The sequence below is a fragment of the Columba livia genome, chromosome 1, assembly GCF_036013475.1.
Source record: "Columba livia isolate bColLiv1 breed racing homer chromosome 1, bColLiv1.pat.W.v2, whole genome shotgun sequence".
In the NCBI taxonomy this organism is placed as follows: domain Eukaryota; kingdom Metazoa; phylum Chordata; class Aves; order Columbiformes; family Columbidae; genus Columba; species Columba livia.
Window position 1 is genome coordinate 146,047,949 of NC_088602.1, and position 18,324 is coordinate 146,066,272.

The 18,324-nt window shown below is 47.0% G+C and overlaps 1 protein-coding gene across 2 annotated transcripts in view; it reads right to left on the bottom strand.

Annotated features, from left to right (window-relative positions):
* LOC102097804 (sodium- and chloride-dependent betaine transporter) overlaps positions 1-18,324 on the bottom strand; it is a 64,754-nt gene that overhangs the window by 28,243 nt on the left and 18,187 nt on the right. For both annotated transcript variants that reach the window (XM_065035504.1, XM_005500315.3), the window contains exons 7-13: positions 15,518-15,652; positions 13,239-13,342; positions 11,552-11,676; positions 11,094-11,206; positions 9,611-9,748; positions 8,079-8,181; positions 1,737-1,837 (exon numbers count right to left, since the gene is read on the bottom strand). In XM_065035504.1, coding sequence (XP_064891576.1) covers positions 1,737-1,837; positions 8,079-8,181; positions 9,611-9,748; positions 11,094-11,206; positions 11,552-11,676; positions 13,239-13,342; positions 15,518-15,652 — 819 coding nt within the window. The remainder of the gene's footprint in view (positions 1-1,736; positions 1,838-8,078; positions 8,182-9,610; positions 9,749-11,093; positions 11,207-11,551; positions 11,677-13,238; positions 13,343-15,517; positions 15,653-18,324) is intronic.

Consider the following 18,324-nt stretch of genomic DNA (forward strand, 5'->3'; position numbering starts at 1 on the left):
CCCCCCTCTCCCTCCCCACCCCTTCCTTGGATAGGGAAGGCACAGGCATATCTCCCTCTCCCTCAACACTTCCTCTCTCCCACACCTCTCCTGCAATGGGGGTAACAGCTTCTTTTGTTTGACCCCAGAGCCCGTTTGCCAGGGACGTTAAAAGAGAGGAGGAGGGGGCGCAGAGGCATCAAGGAACTGCTGGGTGCCCACAGCCAGAGTGGGGGGGGTGCCGAGAAGTTTCAGGGCACCCCACAGCCAGAGTGGGGGTGCAGAGAAGCTTCTAGAATGCCCACAGTTAGATCTGACTCGGGTATATAAACGGGACCCTCACTGCCGAGGCATGTGCTTGGCCTGTCCTCTTGGAGTGCGGGCCAAATGCTGCCACCGAGAGCCCTCCCCTTAGGCAGGATCACTGCCTAAGGTAATCTCCTGTGACTGGGATTGCTTCACCGAGCTGTGTGGGTGAGTGATAAACTTCTCAATATTTCCTCGCAGGACTGAGGGTGCTGTTTTTCCTCACTTAGGCAAAGTGAGGATATTCCGTGCCTAAATATGAGCACGTGTATTTGTTTCCTGGAGTCAGGGATGGCTCTGGCCGTTTTTGGTGAGCCACGTGTATGCACACTGTGGATTTCCATTGTTGTTATTTGCTGCACCCCAATAATACTGATACTCGAACCTGTATTTACGTTACTGGAGAGCTAAAACCACTTTCTTTACTGGTTAATCTGCTGCACTATTTTGACTAGAATAAAAGTTTGTTTTGGACCCTGTTGTCCGCCTAAAACTAACTTCAGGGTGCCTCCGTGACACATGCCAACTGGACAAGGAGTTATCTCAGAGAGAGGGCCAGGTTTCTCCACAGTGTAAAGCCTTTGGGCTTCCTAAGGGTTCAACCTAAGCAAAGCCAGCAGCAACTTTGAGGGTCTAGCAACACTGAGACTGCAATTTATTCATATCAAAGTCAGGAATTAGTGCTGTCCCTAGCAGAAGCCCTCCAGAAGTACCACACAGGCACAGCTTTACCTCTCTTGAGGCTCTCTAGCCACAGAGCTCTCAGATGATTTGGGCTTCATCAAGCCTGGCTTGAAAATTTCACTGATATTCAACTCCTGCTGGAACCTGAAGACAAAGGACTAGAAATCTTTTGTAAACTGTAGCTATAGATCCCATCTGTGTCTCGACTGAGATCAAAGTAAACAACTCTAAACATCAAATGAAGGAGCAGAATTTGGCTCAGAAAACGTGTAAAAGTCAGTCAAGCAAGACTGGACATAGATTCAAAACAGGCAAGAACTTGCCTGACTTAGGGTACATTTTCTTTAAACACAGTTGTCACAGGAGTTTTAAAAGATATTTAATAACACAGGAAGCAAATGGCCATGGGAAGATATTTCTGAGCCACAGGAGATCACAGGAACACAGGCTGAAGCAAGCCTTTCAGAACAGCATAATTCTCACTGGTCTTCTACTCAAAAGTAATTTGATCAAACCTCTCCAGACTTTGAGGATACATTTCCCTTTGCCTTCATGGTAAACAAATGGCTTTTCAGGCTAAATTAATTTTTTAGACAAAAGATAAGGTTTTACAAAGGAAATAAATTGCCACCTCAGCTATGGACAAGCTTCTGCTTTTCCATAGCAGTTTGCAAAACTTACAGCAGCACCTTGAAGACAAATCAGCCTTTTCTACTGAGAACCCACAGACTCAGAATAATATGGCATATTGCCATAATTGCACTTACCAAGCACATACCCGGGGTTATCACCAGCCAGCATATCTTGATCAAGGGCCATGGTCGAAAACCAATCATGTCCTCAATGTTGTCGTAGAAGCGGTTGGCACCTTGGCCACCAACCAGTACAGAGACAAAGTCAAAGGTCAGATCATTGTTGTTTCCTTCAACCACTACTCACATAAGATCCCCACTTTCTTTATCCTCACCATTATTTCAATAATATAGCACCAGGTAACAGGCTTTTCTGTCATTGAAAAGACCGATCTGTGGCTAAATACAGATGGAGGTTTTTAACTTCTGCCCTAAGTTACCAGAAAGGTTAATGTAGAAGAAATGCCCTGTCCCTCAGAGAGGAGCAAGTAAGAGCTGGTGAGGAATGGCACAAGGCAAGGAAGGGTGCCTGGTTTACAGGTCAGCAAGGGAAAGCTCTTGCAGGTCGAGCACATGGGACTGTGTGAGCCCAGAGTGCTAAAAGGAAGAAAGAGAGTGGGGGACACCAAACAAACCCATCTCTTTGTAACCAGATTGGCACACCAGAGAAGTCATGTCAAGAATCCCTATTGAATTAGCCATTTCCAATGTCATCAAGAGCCTGCTTTCCACAGAACACGTTATTTTTGGCCTACACCCAGAAGACCTGTTAACCCACACTCTGCTAGAAACCAAATCTTCGATCTGCAAGCATTGCTGTACTGCCCAACGGGCGGTGTCCTGTGGGTGCCTGATCTCCATCTCCTCTCATTCATTTCACTTAACAGATTATGTTGTTCACAGTAAATGGTGCCCACCTGAAGAGCACCTAAAAGTCCTGCCACTGGCCAGACCCTATCCATTGACTCTTCCCAACCCAAAGCACAGAGAGGAAATGTATGCAACGTTATATAGAGGTGATGGCATAATGCAGATGGACTTCAGCAGACCTTGCAGTAACCTCTAGGGTGTCTTAAAGGTGCAAGAGCCTAATGTTGGACAAAAAGAGATGTTAAAAGAAGAATAATCAAAAAATCATTCATAAGATGCCCTAACTTCTTCCTAACTAGAGCCAGCCAGAGGTAATATATCAGACTGCCTCAGGTGAAATAGAGCTGCTATGTGAAACAAAAAATGTAGCTAGCTTGTCCAAAGAAAGGGTTACCAGTTAAGCACCTCTGGGATGAAATAATGCCAAGTTTATCTTACTGATGTTTAATCACAGTGCTTAGCTGATAAAGAAGGAGTCTGCCTTTAGGAGTGTTCATCCCACTATGAACTCAAGGTCATGCCATAGGTCCCACCTGCAAGTCTGATGAGACTTTGCTTTTTGCATCTTAATACCAGAAGGCTGGGATGGGCAAAATAGAAGCCTAGAGGACTGGCTACCCTTAGAAGTGTTTGGGATTTGGTGACTTTTATTTTGGTTTATGTTTTTTATGTCTTAGAGTTAATTTCCCATATTATGTTTCCTTTAAATATATGAATTCTACAAAACTATTTTATGTATGCTTTTCTTTTTTGTAGCTCTTTGCAACATTTTATATAGCCCATGACTAATGTTTGCAGGAAAGCTCTTTTAAACCCAGCTTTTTGAAGTATTTAGTCTGGGGAGGGGGGGGTGGGCAGGTTCTTTGAACACCTCATGGTTCCCATCTTGAGTTGTGAAGTTAACAAGTAGCCTCAAGCAGAGACAACAAGCTGTGGCATATCAAGGGACACACAGCTTTGTGTGGGAGCCCAACCTACACCAGAGAAGAGAGCCCTAAAACTTCCAAGCTGTAAATATCATGAGGCTTCTGACAGCATTTCTGAAAAATATACAGGGAATAAAAGAGAGATGGTATAAAGAAATTTTCTTGCCAAAATGCCAAAATCTCCTGCAGGGTGAAAAAAAGCAGAGAGATGTGACTTGGCGTTTAGAATATGAATATAGCACGGTCTCTTATACCATACAGTGTTTCCACAGAAACACCCCATAATGTCAGACATATGACAGATAGATTAATTCATAATGCAACTTCGTGGAAGCCAAAATTTCACCACAAATTTGAGTCTAGCATCTAGGGGAAGAGACATAGCAATTTAAGAAATACAAAGGTGCTAAACAAAAAGAAAGACAGAGAAGACATCCACCCTTCACTGAGAAAACAACCCAAAAGTTAAGTTGTTAGTTACAGTGTGCCTCCACCTGTTCTTATTCCTGTTCTCTGTAGTGCAAATATCAGGTCCTGTATTTCCATGGCCACTGTAGCAGTCTGTAGGTGAAGTGATGAAACACAATGGGACCTCACATGAATGTCCTTAGAGAGAATATGAACAGGAGGTTTTACATGTTCTGCGTTTCATAGGCAGATGAAAAAGTAATCAAGCTTAAGAAGTCATCAGTTCAATCACTTGGCATTGGATTTTTGAGCAAATTAGAAGCTGGAGGATGTGTGCAGTCCCCCTTCCTTCTCAGCACATTAGAAGGATTAGATAAAGCTCCTGCAGAGAAAGCCATAAAGATTTCCCCAAAGAGATTTTTGTTGGAATGAACAAAGATGTTGCTGTTATCCCCTGTATCCCAAGACAAGGAAGACTGTATGCAGGCACAGGGCAGTTATCCATGTACGCTGGTACCACTTCTCTGGTGCCGACCCATCCCATATACCTTCAAAGCTCTTGCATGCTTTTCTGACAAATTGCTTTATTTTGCTACATAAATTCTTCAGAATAAATTTTACATGAACTCAACTAGATATTTCCTTACATCCTTACGTCTTATCCTTGTGGACACCTTTCTATTTTACATAGCTTAGAACAACTGCAAGTGATACTCACACTGAAAGGGACAAAGATTTATTTTTTTCTAATGACAGCCAGAAACAGTGAGTTTCACAGATCTCCTAGTTTGGAAGTTGTGAAAAAGCCCTCCCTTTTCAATCTTTTCACCCAAGCTGCATCTATTTCCATTCACCTATTTAAAATTTCACCCACAGGGTTTCAACAGGTGATGACCCTGGCTCTGTGCTATAGTGCTAAGCTTGTATCTGCTCCCTCTCTGTCTCAGACCTGCAGCATCAACACCTGCACCAAATCCACAAAAAATGCCAGCAGCAGAGGTGTTGTGGCACTGTGACAACTGCGCATCCTTTGGGTACCAGGTGCACAGAGCAGGACCCTTATGGTCCATAAATAAGATGGTAAGATTGCTGGTGCATCCAAGAGGAGCCAGCACAAGCCCGACGGGCAGGATCCAGGCAGAAGGAGGCTGCTGCTTCTGTTAGCCATGCTGCATGAGAGCAAGAGAGAGATTTATACCAGCACAACACAGATTCACCCTAGGGCCACCCACAGGTACCTGCTGTCATCAGCTTGCTTTAGCTTTGTAAACAGTACTAATGATTTCAAGCCCTGGCTCTCCTGCAGCGATGGAGGCTTTTGCTTTCTCCTGGAACAGCTAATCCTAATGTGCATGCTGTGACTGCCTGGAAAATATCCTCCCTGCAGCACGTTTTGGTGGCATCATGTTGTAAATCCCAGTGTTCAAAACCCATGTCCGCTTATATGAAGGCTGCCTGTCCCAAAGTGGGAGAGAGGAAGAAGGGGAGGAAAAAACCCCAAAACAACAACAACAAAATCCTCCAGTGCTCCCCTCCAGGGAACATGATTGGCAGGTCTGATGCTGGGCAATCCTTTCACAGGCAGAGAGCAGTACGGGAGGAAATCCTCAGATCTTTGCGAGAGCAGCTGCCTGGCAGCAGAGAGAAGCTGCCAAGTGGTGGGTGGTTGGTGTATGTGCTGGGAGAGGGGAAGCTCAGAACGCATATTTGTGTTAGCAAAAATGCTGTAATTCTTCACAGTGTAAGCAAGAGGCTCAGCCCTGCCAGTTCTGAGGCTGCAGGGGAAAAATAAAAAGGCATTAATTGGCACCACTCACTATTTTTTTTCCACCAAGATGCCCCACCTTGGCCCTCTGACTACATTTTGGACCAGAGTCTGTCCAATGGATGCAAAGCAGAACATCAAGAAGGTACAATCTGGTTGTGTGGAGTGTGACAAATGAACCCATGGTGGTGACGGAAAGGGCCATTTCTCAATCCCCAGCTGCTCCGTTCCTCTTCCAGGTTGCCGGGACAGTATCACCTCTCCTGCTGCTCATTGTCTGCCATTGCTCCTCTCCATGGGTCATGTGAAAAGGCACGTGGCTTGTGTGACCCTAAAATGGCAGGGAGGTTCTATACATTAAAGCATAATTCAGTTTAATGTAACTGAGCATGGCGGTGAGGCCCTGTAACAGATGAATGAGCACTGTGATCTCCCTAGAAATCCCACAGGGACTGGGTAGAAGGCAACTCTAAATTTAAATCTGGCTGGATCTGGTATTGCAAGCTCTCAGGTGAGCTTCCTTTGCATGACATCTCTCTAGATAAATCCGTCCTATAGATCTGCTTCTCTTGCATTCCCTGGAGGTCAAGCCCAAACAGCTGCACCTGCTCCCATTCAGCAAGAGAGGAGTCCATCCAGACTAGAAACTGGCTCCTGCTGTACATGTACAGCATTTGGAGAAACTGATAACCCCTTCATCAGCAATGTCACTACAGCCAACCCAGCTTCTGTAAAACAGTAAGCGCCAAAGAGAGTGCACAGGGACCAACTGCTCACTGGCTTTTCCAAAACAAGATATAGTTGGCACCAAAAGAAATTAGCGGGTGGCAGATTCAAAACATGGAAAAGAGAGTGACTCCTCACACAACACCTGACCAAGCCATGGAGCTCCTTGCTGCAGGATTTTGTGGATGATAAATGCTTACCTGAGTCAACCGGAAAAATTAACAACAGAGAAATAGATCTTACATCTGTCTCTGGAAATCCCTGGGCAACAAGCTGAGTATTGCATCTGGCTCCAGGACCCCCAACACAAGACAGACATGGACCTGTTACAGAGTGTCCAGTGAAGGGCTATGAAAATGATCAGAGGGTTGAAACTCTTCTCATATGATGAAAAGCTGAGAGAGTTGGGGTTGTTCAGCCTGGGGAAGAGGAGGCTCTGAGGATACCTTGTTGAGGTCTTTCAATATGTAAAGGGGGCTTGTAAGAAAGATAGACACTTTTTACCAGGGCTTGTAGGGACAGGAGAAGGCATAACAGTTTTAAAGTGAGAGTAGATTTATTATAGATTGGATATAAGGAAGACATTCTTTACTATGAGGATGATGAGAGACTGGAACAGGTTGCCCAGGAAAGTTATGGATGCACTAACTATCATTAGAAGTGTTCAAGGTCAGGCTGAACGGGGCAACCTGATGTAATGAAAGATGCCCCTGCCCATGGTGGTGGGGCAAACTAGATGATCTTTAAAGGTTCCTTCCTGCCCAAATCATTCTATGATTTTACAATAAGTTGTTAGAAGCTGGAAGAATATTCACAGAAAGTATCATTGCTAACTTTTCGGCTACTATACTCTTCCCTGAGCATCCACTCCTGCTCTTGAAAGAGACACAACATGATGTTAATGCTTGCAATCTTTTCCTTAGGTTAGTATGTGCACACTGCTCAGCATAGGAGCCAGAAGGTGCTTGTTTGTGAGATGCTGAAGACCTGGTCTAATCTGGCATCTACCATAGCTTTGCACAATCCTTACAGGTACTGAGCTCTTGTACCTCTGTGAAGGTAAAGAGAGAGAGTGGCTGCTCTGTACCATATGCAACTAGAGCCTTTCCCTAAAAACCACTAGCTTCGATGTGAGCTTCAGGGAGATGAACAGCAACCTGTGTGCTCAGGCACCATTTGGCAGGGAAGAGATCTCTGGCAGGATATCACGGAATACTCTTCTTACTGCACAAGCTATCAAACAGTCGGTTTCCTTCTGATAGTTCACAAAGCTCAGTTTAATCCTGTTCCTGAGTAGTTGAGCTACAGACTTCACTGAGAGCCAAAGCAGTCCCTCCTGTTTATTTTAGGAGTGCCATCACAGCCCATGCCAACAGGAAGAGTGTATCATCACAGAAGAAACACAGAGCAAGTCTGCATCCCAGCATTTTGTGTTAAATTACCTGACAGGGCTAAACTAAAGGCACAATGTAAGCAGACTACAACAGAGACCAGAGAGCAGCAGTCACTCCTCTATAGCTGATTTTCTAATTCAAAGCACAGATGGGAAGAGCAGCAAGGTAGTTCAACACGAGGAACTTTCAGAGAGGGAAAAAACGTACTTACTCTAAATGTGGAGCAATTAAGAAACATTGTGAGGAAATACAATGGAAACCAGAGACAAAAGAGAGGGTAATTGCAGCATTTATTTGCCCCAAAGGATCTTTTTTATCCACTCCCACTTCTCAGCCCCTCCATCCTTGCCTTGAGAAAGAGCAACACAGGTTTTTGTCCTCCACTTACCATACACCCATCCTACAGAGACGACTTCAAAAATGGCAAGGAAGAGCAGGCATGTGCCGCTGGCAGCATAGTAGTCAAAGAGCTGGAAGATGTACATCCCACCCTGTTGAAGAGGTAGAGAGAGTCATGGCAGGACTATTCCATGAGAGGGAAGAATGACTGAGGCTAGCAGAATATCGGCAGAAACACTGCAGCTAGAGCAAGTGGGAGTAGAGAAGAGTCCTCTTGGGGCTTCCCCCAATGTGCCCCAAAAAGACAGTCAGGCCTCGTGGCAGAAAAGTATTTCATGCCTATTTTCTGACGCTGCTGGGCTAGGCTGATTTATGTGTCCGTAGGAGCAGAAGCCAGTTTGTTTGCTTGTTTTAAATCAGTCAGCAAGTTTCCAGCATAATTTCAAAATACCGTGTAGCAATGCAGAACTTTGCACCCAAGAAGCTGGTATCCTGAGGATCTGGACATTCACATACCTCATTTTAGCTGCATCCATCTTTACATATTGCTCAGGGTCCAAGCCCTATGATGACAGAGGCATGTGGCTACCCTGTCACCTCTACTTTCGAGCTCAGCCCTGCATAGTTGCTATCATCTACCTGCACAAGTCAGTGGATGACTCCTCTCTCATACTTTCACGCGTTTTCTCAAAAAGAAAGCCCCTCCAATACAAGTCAAGTAGATGCTTTCTAACAGTGCCAAAGGGCCCTTACACTTCCAGAGTAGCAGAGCTGTTACACTTTCACCCCACCATGCATGAGGCGACATGCTGCAAGGATGGGAGTATATGTGTCCATGCAAGGAAGCATGAAAAAGCCAGGGGAACCCTTAACGCAGTTTCACTCAAAGCAATCTTGATCACAGTAGCAGCTACCTTCACCAAATCCTTAGCCAGGATCCTGTTGGAGGATTCTTCTGCAGTGGCTAAGAAGTTCAGCAGGAGTTAGCTTTCACTACGCAGCACATGGAGGCAACACAGAGGATCTCTCAGACCCCCACCCAAGAGGGCACACACAGCACAGCACATCACCATGCAGGCAGAGGTGCTTGGCTATCAGCTGCAGAGCAGGGCAAACACCATGCACATAGCCTTGCACCAGCCCAGCTCTTCTGCTTCTGGTCTTGGGGGTCACAGGCTCCCCACTGGCTCAGGCAGGGTTACGGTGCAGCTGTTACCCCCAGCCTCCTCTCCTGCTGCTCTGCTGCTTGTGGAAAGCAGACAGCAAACACTCACTGCCCTTAAAAGAACTTCTACTTGTACAGATCAGTTTGTTCTAACCACCAGGCCTGGTATTTGCACAAAGCTGTGTGTCAGGCAGCCTCTCAGGGCTGCGGGACCGTCTCTTTGGAAGGCTCAGTTATGCAGCGAATACACTAGCATCACACAGGGTAAAAGCAGCACTGGCTGTGAGAGGCACCAGCTAATGCATTAGAAATGAAGGACAATTAACAGCATCAAAGATGAACTTGCTGTATCTATCCACTCTTCCAGAGCAGTCTAGTGGGTTTTCAGCTGCATACCCCAGCTGCTACTTTCTTACCTCAGTGACCAGCAACAAGCCCAGCAGGTAGCATATGACTGCGATGGTCAGGATCAGAAGCTCCCGACGCCCCTTCTTCCGAAACACTCCCGAGAACATGTCAATAATAGCTGTCACCATGCTTTCTACACAGACAAACTACAGAAGAACACAGGTCAGAAAAAACAGTGTCTCCACTTCCCCAAGCATGCATTCCCTCTCACTGTCCTTTCTTCCTCTAGCCACCCAAATTCTTTTGTTTGTTTGTTTTCTCTTTTAGTCTGTCTTGCTTCCACCAAGGGCCAGCTGCAATTGCTAGGGACCCAAACACAGCTCCTCTGGAGCTGCAGACCAAAGGGGTTAAAAGCACAGCCCATGTCAGGAGGTTGAACTGTGAGATGTGTGATGAATTGCCTCAAAGTCAACAGGGCACGTCCCTGCATAGCAGGAACAACCAAGGGATGGGGAGGCAGAGGGCAGACTGCACCCCTCGAGCAGGGTGAGGAAGCACCCGAGATGGCACAAGGAGCCCTTATGAACAGAGAGGAGCTCCCCCTGCCACTGTGAAGCTAAGGGAAGCCAAATGTCTGTGGGGGCACATCTCAGCCCTAACATCAAGCACACCCCTCGTACAGCAGGACAGGCTACAAAATACATCACGACTGCTTGGGACAGCCAATGGAGTATGCAGCCGGGGGTTCCACAGGTTGATTTCTGGCTTTTGGGGCTGACCGTGGGACAGGACACCTGCCCATTGCCACACGGCTCTTGGTCCTGCAGTGTACATCACTCATGGAATGTGTAAGAGAACATCAGCCACTGCTGGGACAGCATGAAGCAGAGCTGTGAGATCAGGCAGGAGGGGACCTCGACCCAGACAAACAGAGGAAACAGACCTCATTCTCCAGGTGTGGGGGCTGAAATGCTGCAAAGAGCGTGAGCAGATCACCCTGCCTGACAGGCATTCTGGGACACCCCCTGCTCCCCCTCATGCTGGCTTGCCAGGGATGCACACTGTGCTCCCCAGGGTACTCTGCTGGGTTTTACTCCTGGCATAATGGGTATGGGAGAGTAAGAGATGGGCATACCAGCAAGAACACACAGGGATTGCTCTGGTGAGATGCAGTTGGGAAAAAAATGGCCCTATTCCCCTTTCCAGACTGCCCTGCTCTTTGCCAGGCCTCACTCCACAGTGTGTGAGGTTTCGGTGCTGGCACAGAGGTGGGAGGGGATGTAGCTGGGATGAGATGTAGCTGGGACACCCTCACATACACACAGGGAGAAGGATGCCAAACAGAGATGCCAGCATGCATAATCACTGGCCTTCCATCAGCCCTGGTTCTGAGCTCCCACACTGTGAAAGTGCTGCAGACAATGTGGAGAATGTATTTGAGATACCAGCAAAGCACATAACCACTTTACCCTTTCCCATGGCCTTTGGGAGTGCTCAAGGTGGGGACAAGCACCAGAGCAGTAGACGAGGAGAAGGGTGTGTTTGCTGTACCTGGCTGTCCAGTCCCAAGAAGATCAGCATGAGAAAGAAGAGACAAGACCAGAGCTGAGACACAGGCATCATCGTTACCGCTGTTGGATATGCTATGAAAGCCAGGCCAGGACCTGCCAACAGACCACAAGATGAGCAGGAATGCCCCCCACACTGCAGCCTGCCACCATGCCCCTGCAGCACAGAGTGAGCTCAGGTACTGCTTCAGTATTTGCTCCACCATGGCTCCCTGCCCACACAAAACTGAAAGCCACATCAGGAAGCACAGTCCTGCAAACTTCACTGCAGACACCCACAATGATGTAGAACGTAGGTAACGTCCCAGGCTTCACTTCAGAAAAGTCCCCTTGCCCTTCAGCCTTTCTGGTTTGCCTTGGCTCTGAAGTCTCCTGGGAAAAAAAACAAAACAAAACAAAACAAAAAAAAAAAAACCAACAAAAACAAACCAACAAACCTACCTGATTCAGCCACTTCCGCAATGGGTACGCCCCGCTCTCGAGACATGAAGCCCAGCACCGAGAAAATGGCAAATCCAGCAATGAAGCTGGTGGCACTGTTCAGGAAGCAGAGCATGATGCAGTCCCTGCAGGGGGGAGATCAGAGAGAAATCAGTGTTTCCCACTGCAGAATGAGTCCTCTTGGGATCACATCTGTACTCAGCTTTCCAAGTCAGACAGTATGGACCAAGGAACAGCAATGCTGCTCTTGAACTCCCTCAGAAGTGAAAAGCTCAGAACAAAGCAAAAAATCAGTCTACTTACCTTGTACCTCACTGTTCATGAGTTATAGGACTATACATGGGACAAAGAGAGATGTAGGGCACCAGCAGTGGCTTTTGAATAGGGTGCCACAGTGATACATGTAGGGACATGGCAACAAAAAAGTTGGTAGGAGTCAAAAGAATCAGACAAACAACAGAGAAAATGAAGAAGATCAATTAGAAAAGGAAGAGGTTGCAAAAGTTAACATGGACAAGAAAAAGGAGCATCTGGACGCATGAACACATACAGGTTCAGCAGGTCTGGTAAAACAAGGGCTAATGGGTTAACAAAAATCCTCACCTGACAAGGGTTGTGTCTACACTGTCTTAATTAACTATGGTCAGGTGGAAAGTGCTATGCCACTTGTCCTGAAATGTTTGTGCACTTGCTCCCTGTGAAAACAGGGCACCAGTCTGAGCTGGCTGGGCTGGAAACCCCACAGCCCAGGATCCTGCCTGGGCATCCACCAGAGCTGACCCATAGAATCAGCTGCTCTGGGGCAGTGTGGACACCCAGCACATTTGGGCTGGAGAGACACCCAGAACTATGCAGCTGGTCCAAGGCCCATAAGGCACCAGACAAAAGTGCCAGTGCACTGCTTTATTGGTGACAGATACATTTCAGGAAAGTTATGAGACCCAGGAGAAAGTATTAATTGCCTGACCAATAGCTGTGGCAGCACCTGCTGGAGAACAAAAGAGGAGAGATGACTGATGTCTCCAGAGTACCATTACATTTTCCCATCCATGCCAGAGCAATACACAAAGGAATAACAAAGCCCCGTCTCCTCAGGGCTCTGTGAAAGGTGTCAGAAATGGTCCTGATGTCTTCACTGAGCTCTGTGTCAGGCCACGGGTAAAATGGATCTGTAATCCAAGGGCAAGGAGGAGGTCAGACAGACTCGATTAATCTTCTTGATAGGATCAAAATGCCACTAGCAGTACATTACCCTGATGGTATTAAAGTACTGGAGACAGGGGACCCAGCCATCATCTTTGTACCATCTTCCCTGCCTATCAAGTGTCAACAGAGCTGAGTGTGCCACCCCTGCTCACTCATCCTTGTCAAAATAGCCAGCCCATGGTGTCCCCACAGTGGCTGGAGACACTCTCCTGTTTGATTCCTCCCCCTTCTCTAATCTCCTCCCATTTCCAAGCTGACTGGTGGGAGGGCACTACCAAACCTGTTTTCTGAAGCTCCTGTGTTCCCCAGTCCGCTCTCCATTCCTATGCTGAGCCCTTTGCAGCTTCCACACCCTGAGCAGCTTGTTAGCCAAAGCAGCATAACCTAAGGTCTCCCCTGGGGACAGTATCTGCCTCAGATGCAGCTCTGTGCTGCTTTAGCAAATTTCCAGAAGGAAATGAGGAGCCGAGGCTCCTCTTACCTGTAACAGTTGTTGGTATATTTGTTGTAGCTGCCCAGAGCTGTCAGGCACCCCTGGCAAATGGCATAAGAGAAGAGGATCTGAGTGCCTGCATCCATCCAGACCTGGAACAGAGAAGGTCAGTGGTCTCCTGACCTGGCAACAAAATAAACAAGTTGCTGTGCCCTGTCTAGCAACAACCCCTTCACCCATGCAGAGCAAACTCTATGAGGCAGAGAGAGGCTCAGTGGAGGTAGAAACAAGGAGACCTCTCTGAAAAACAGAGCTAGGGGACTGAAAGTCCACTAGGAGAAGTCTCCTGAGGGGACTGTATTTTCAAATTCCACTCAAGGTGACATGACTTCAATTCATGCCTTTGCTTGCTGGGCAGAGATGGCATCCCTGATAGCATGGCTTCAGCTGAAGTTGACATTGCAGATGTCTGTGGTCTCTCCGTGGCTCAGTGGTCTCAGAGCCACTGTTGAGTCATCCCAAATGAGGGCCAGCAAGTCCTTTGCATGATCAATGTGCTCCCCTACCTGCTCTCTGGTCTGATTTCCCACATCTCTGAGGCCGTGATGCAGGGTGAAGGGCAGAAAATTGCCAAGCTAAGAGATTTCAGGCTGGTGGGGTGTTGTGCACCAAGGTACCCCTTTGCTCTGGGCATTTCATGGGAAAAGCTGAGTGAACTTGTTTGCCTGTGCTCCAGACCTCTCCTCTGTGGAAGACTCCCTTCACTCCATGTATTGTGGGTTGAACTGCAGCTTCACTCTTACCCCCTCCCAGGGAAAGCCCTGAGCTGCAGGCAGGAAAACAGCCCACATTTCTGTTGTCCATGTCTTCCCCCTCACTCTCTTTTTCCTCTAAGCAGCCCCCAGCTGCAAATATCCAGGCAGCTCCAATTTGGCAGCCCTCAAAAAATCCCAGTCCAGGCATTGCTGCTTAAATTCATATGGATCTCTCACAGATAGGAACCTACATGGGAGCCCTACAGACATGGGCACACATCATGCTTCACACCAAAGCCCCACATCCTGCTTAAACTCAGTAGCAGGATCTCTCACTCCTGCTATGCTGTGTTCTAGCAGCCTGCAAAGACCATGTCAGCTTTAGTCAGGCTGTGAAAGACAGGAAGGTTTTCAGAGAACAAGCTCTGACCCTGAATAAAACACACTCAGCCCCAGTCACCCCCTTTTTATTTATTTTGATATTAAAATGCCATTTACGTTCAGCTGGCTCTTTGCTTTCAGCGCACCACAGATTTTTTATTGACAACACATAATTGCATCTGAAAGCCATTAGGGGGAAGACAGTGTGTTTGGCAGCTGGTTTGGGAGCAGTTGGGGCTTTGGCCAACTGGGAAGATGCAGGAGGTAATCTGAGACTGTGGGCTAAGCATATTGCTTGACTGCCTCCAGGAAAAGATTCAGCCATGGAATAATTAGCAGCAGTGTCATTTAAATGCTCTTCTGGGGGAGTGTCTGCACTAGCCCTTCCCTGGGACAGGGGAGGCAGCCTGCACAGTGTTGCTGAGCCCACGTGGGGAAGGGATGCAACCTGCTGCTACCCAAAGGTGTCTGAACAGACGCCCCAGGGGGGATCCTCCAAGGAGGATCTGTGCAGACCCTGAAGGTGCTGCCAACCTCCTGCCACCTTGAGCTGCCCTGTGGGTCCTGGGTTTGGCTGCAACTCGTGCCCTAATCTGGACTTGCCCTTACTGGGTACACAGCATCTCCCCTGTCGGAAAGCAGTTTCCATGAGCTCCAGCGAGTGCTGGCAGAGGCTGATGTGCTCATTTTGGCCAGACCCTGACCCAGGCAAGTGGGACCAGCCCCAAGGATGGGGGAAGTGAATCTATTACAGAGCCCATGTTACCTGCACTCATTTGGTCTCTGCAAGCACAGGGCCCCTCCAGCACATTGTGAGGGCCTTGTTGGAGCCAAAGTGCTAACCAGGCCAGAAAAAATGAAAAGTGGTAGATTATTCCACCCCACCTTCCTTAATTCTTCGCATTTAAGGCCCAGAAAAACCATCTGTTACATGCTGAATATTTCATATAGTATTCTCTTGTTACTGAGCCCATGAGTGGAAATTACCTAATATGACAATATGCTGCAGACACATGAGCAAAACGGTTGTGCTGCACAGGACTGGACCCCTTCTCAGCTGTCTTAAGAAGGTTTCACTCGTTCGCCACTCTCCCTTCAGAGAACACAGCTAGATCCTCAGCTAGCAGCAGATCCTAGGGCCAGGGTACTGGAAACCTTCCCATGGCCAGCACCTGCCTGACCTCCACCTACCTGCGGGTCTGAGAGCCTGGAGATGTCCGGTTTCAGGTAGAAGATGATCCCCTCAGCAGCACCCGGCAGTGTAACTCCTCGCACCAGCAGGATGATCAGCATCACGTAGGGGAAGGTGGCAGTGAAATAAACAACCTGGGGGAGCAGGGCAGTGAGAGGAGAGAGGGTCAGCAGGGAGGGGGCTGCAGGCATCGTCCCATCTCATCTGCAGGCCCCCACCGCTGAAAACATCCCTGGACTCTGCTGTTGGCTATAGCTGCTAATGCTAGCATAGAAAAAGGGTGGGAAATAAATTAATCAAGGTTACGTCTCACCGGCGATTTTGTTAATCTACATTTTTCTTCTCACCCAAGATTCTGCCACTGGTTGCTTTGCTTTGTTTTCTCTTTCCAGTCAGTGTAATCTCCCTGCTCCCAAGCTGTTCTCTTCATCTTTCTAGAGCTGCAGAAGAAACCCGGGTCTCATCCTGTCACTGAGTTTTAATGAGGAGTTATTAAAATGGTCTTATTCCCAGCAAGAGTTTTTCAAATTAAATAGCAGTTTTTGCTGCCCAATTTGAGACATCTCTGAGGGGTCTAATTTCCAGGGGTGCTCATACAGCTTCAGTGCCACTGAGCTCACAGGCAAAAACCAGAGGCATCTCAAAGCCTTTAAAGAAAATGTAAACCATTATTTATGTAAAACCTTATTTTCACTTATCTTTGTGTGTGATGTAAATAAAAACTACAGTAGAATTAATTATCTCTAATCCATTGCCTAATGTAACATATTTTTTTCTGTTTGCAAAATATCCATGAGCAAGTTGCAACTTCCTAACGTTTATTCATTATTAAAATTCATGCAAGTAATGTGAAAGCTTGTTTACTCTATGGATTCATAGTAGGGGGCCTAAAATGATGTTTTTTTCTGCTTTTTGATAATTGGTCAAATAAGTCACAGAACGTGGCACTTTTGTGCTGCCCAATTGAATGAGAACACGAGCACTTTTGGCACAAGTACTAAAATCTACCTTCAGAAATCACTTCTGGGAAACATTTATACACATCAGCTGAATGCATTAGGAAAGGAAACATGAAAAGAACACAAGAGCAGGCAAAATTAATAAAAGAAAAAGGCTTTTAAAGAAAATGAGTCTTCATGGAGTTATTTGAAATTATTTTCCTGAGGTCACTATTGTTTCTTTAAGTTTGGACTCCTTAAATTACAGAAGCGTAAACACAGGGGTCTGGCAGCATTATCAAAGCAGAGCAGCCTCTCAGTCAAGCACAACATCCTGTTTACTCCATTAAATGAAATTATGCACCTACTCAGAATTCCTGGGACCTCCCTACTGCTTATCCTAATACATAGTCAGCAAGGAGAAGAAGGAAGGAGCTGACTTTTTTGATAGTGCTCCTGTAAAACTCAAAATGGCTACCTGCGGAGAAGACAACTGGCCTGCCTGAGCTGTGGTATGTCTCGGGACAGAAAAAACCCACCCTGTGTTGCTCCACTATGTCCACAATATCTGGCTGATAAAAAGTAAGCCCTGTATCCTAAAACATGTAACGGAAAGTTCTTCTGTGGTCCCAGGAAAACTGTTCCAGCTACTACCTGCAATCACTGTCTCCTCTCACTTTCTGGTCTGACTTTGTCAAACCCAATCAGCTCAATCATCCTGACTGAATTTCTTTAGCTTTCTCCTTGTGCAGGCAAGCTCAGCACACTGGATCAGCACCAAGCAAATGGGAAACTCTGTGGAGAGGGCTGAGAGCTGAAGGGAACCTGGAATGACTGAACTTCACTTCCATGTGGATCAAACAGCCTCTCAGACCCAGTCTCCCAGGATCAGAATGATACCTTTTGTGAAGATGGCACTGTGGTATTCAAACCAGGGAGCATCAGAGATTTAAGATTTAAGATGTGAAGCATCCCCTCTCCCTTTGGATGTGGAGTCTGGCTCTTCCTCCTTGAGAAATGGTGGACAACAGGTCAGCACCAGCAAGAGCCAGAGCCATTAGCAAAAACTGGGAGAAACTTAGTGAGCAGAGTGGGATGTTTTGTCTTGCTCTGTTAAAATGGGTGCCAAGCTGAAAAAGGGGATTTGGCACTGAAATATGCACGTCTAATACTACAGGTAACATCTGCCAATAGTAGAAATAGTGATTTGAAGAAAGTCTGTTGCAGAAATGGATTCTCCTGCCTTTGCTATTGGGACATTCCCTGGACACCCACAGGACCCAACCATCTTTAATGACCCACCCATCTCATTGCATCCCCAGGGAAGGAGGAAGTCCTGAACAATTCAAGGCCATAGCAGTGTCCCTAACAGCCACCTCAAGGCATCATACACTCATTCACTCCAGAAGGATAACCAGTCCCCCTGATCTAAGGGATCAATGTAAGCAGGGGGCATTGGCTCCAGCCTCACTAGCAGAATGCAGAAAGTGACCCACTGAGCCAAAAGCCACGGAGCCAGGGAGAGTGCAAAGGAGAGAGCAAAGACACCTCTCCTAGCCCAAAAGATTTGCAGGATAAAGAAGCAGGAGAGATTCATTATCTATTCACTGATCTGGTTACAGGCAGTAGCTTGTCTGTTTTGCTCAAGTGTTCAGTTATTGCCAGGGATAGTAAGTTTGCCACTGCAGGGAATCTTGTTAAAAACACCAGCAAGTCAGACCAGGACAACACCCTAGTGAGTAGATGGTTCCCAAGGGCACTTTGAAAATATCCATCAGCCACTGTGAGTATCTGCAAGAGAAAAGGTGACCCAAGACTGCCCTTGGTTCCCAGCTCTTTCCCTGTCCTCTCCTCCCTGTTTGACCTAC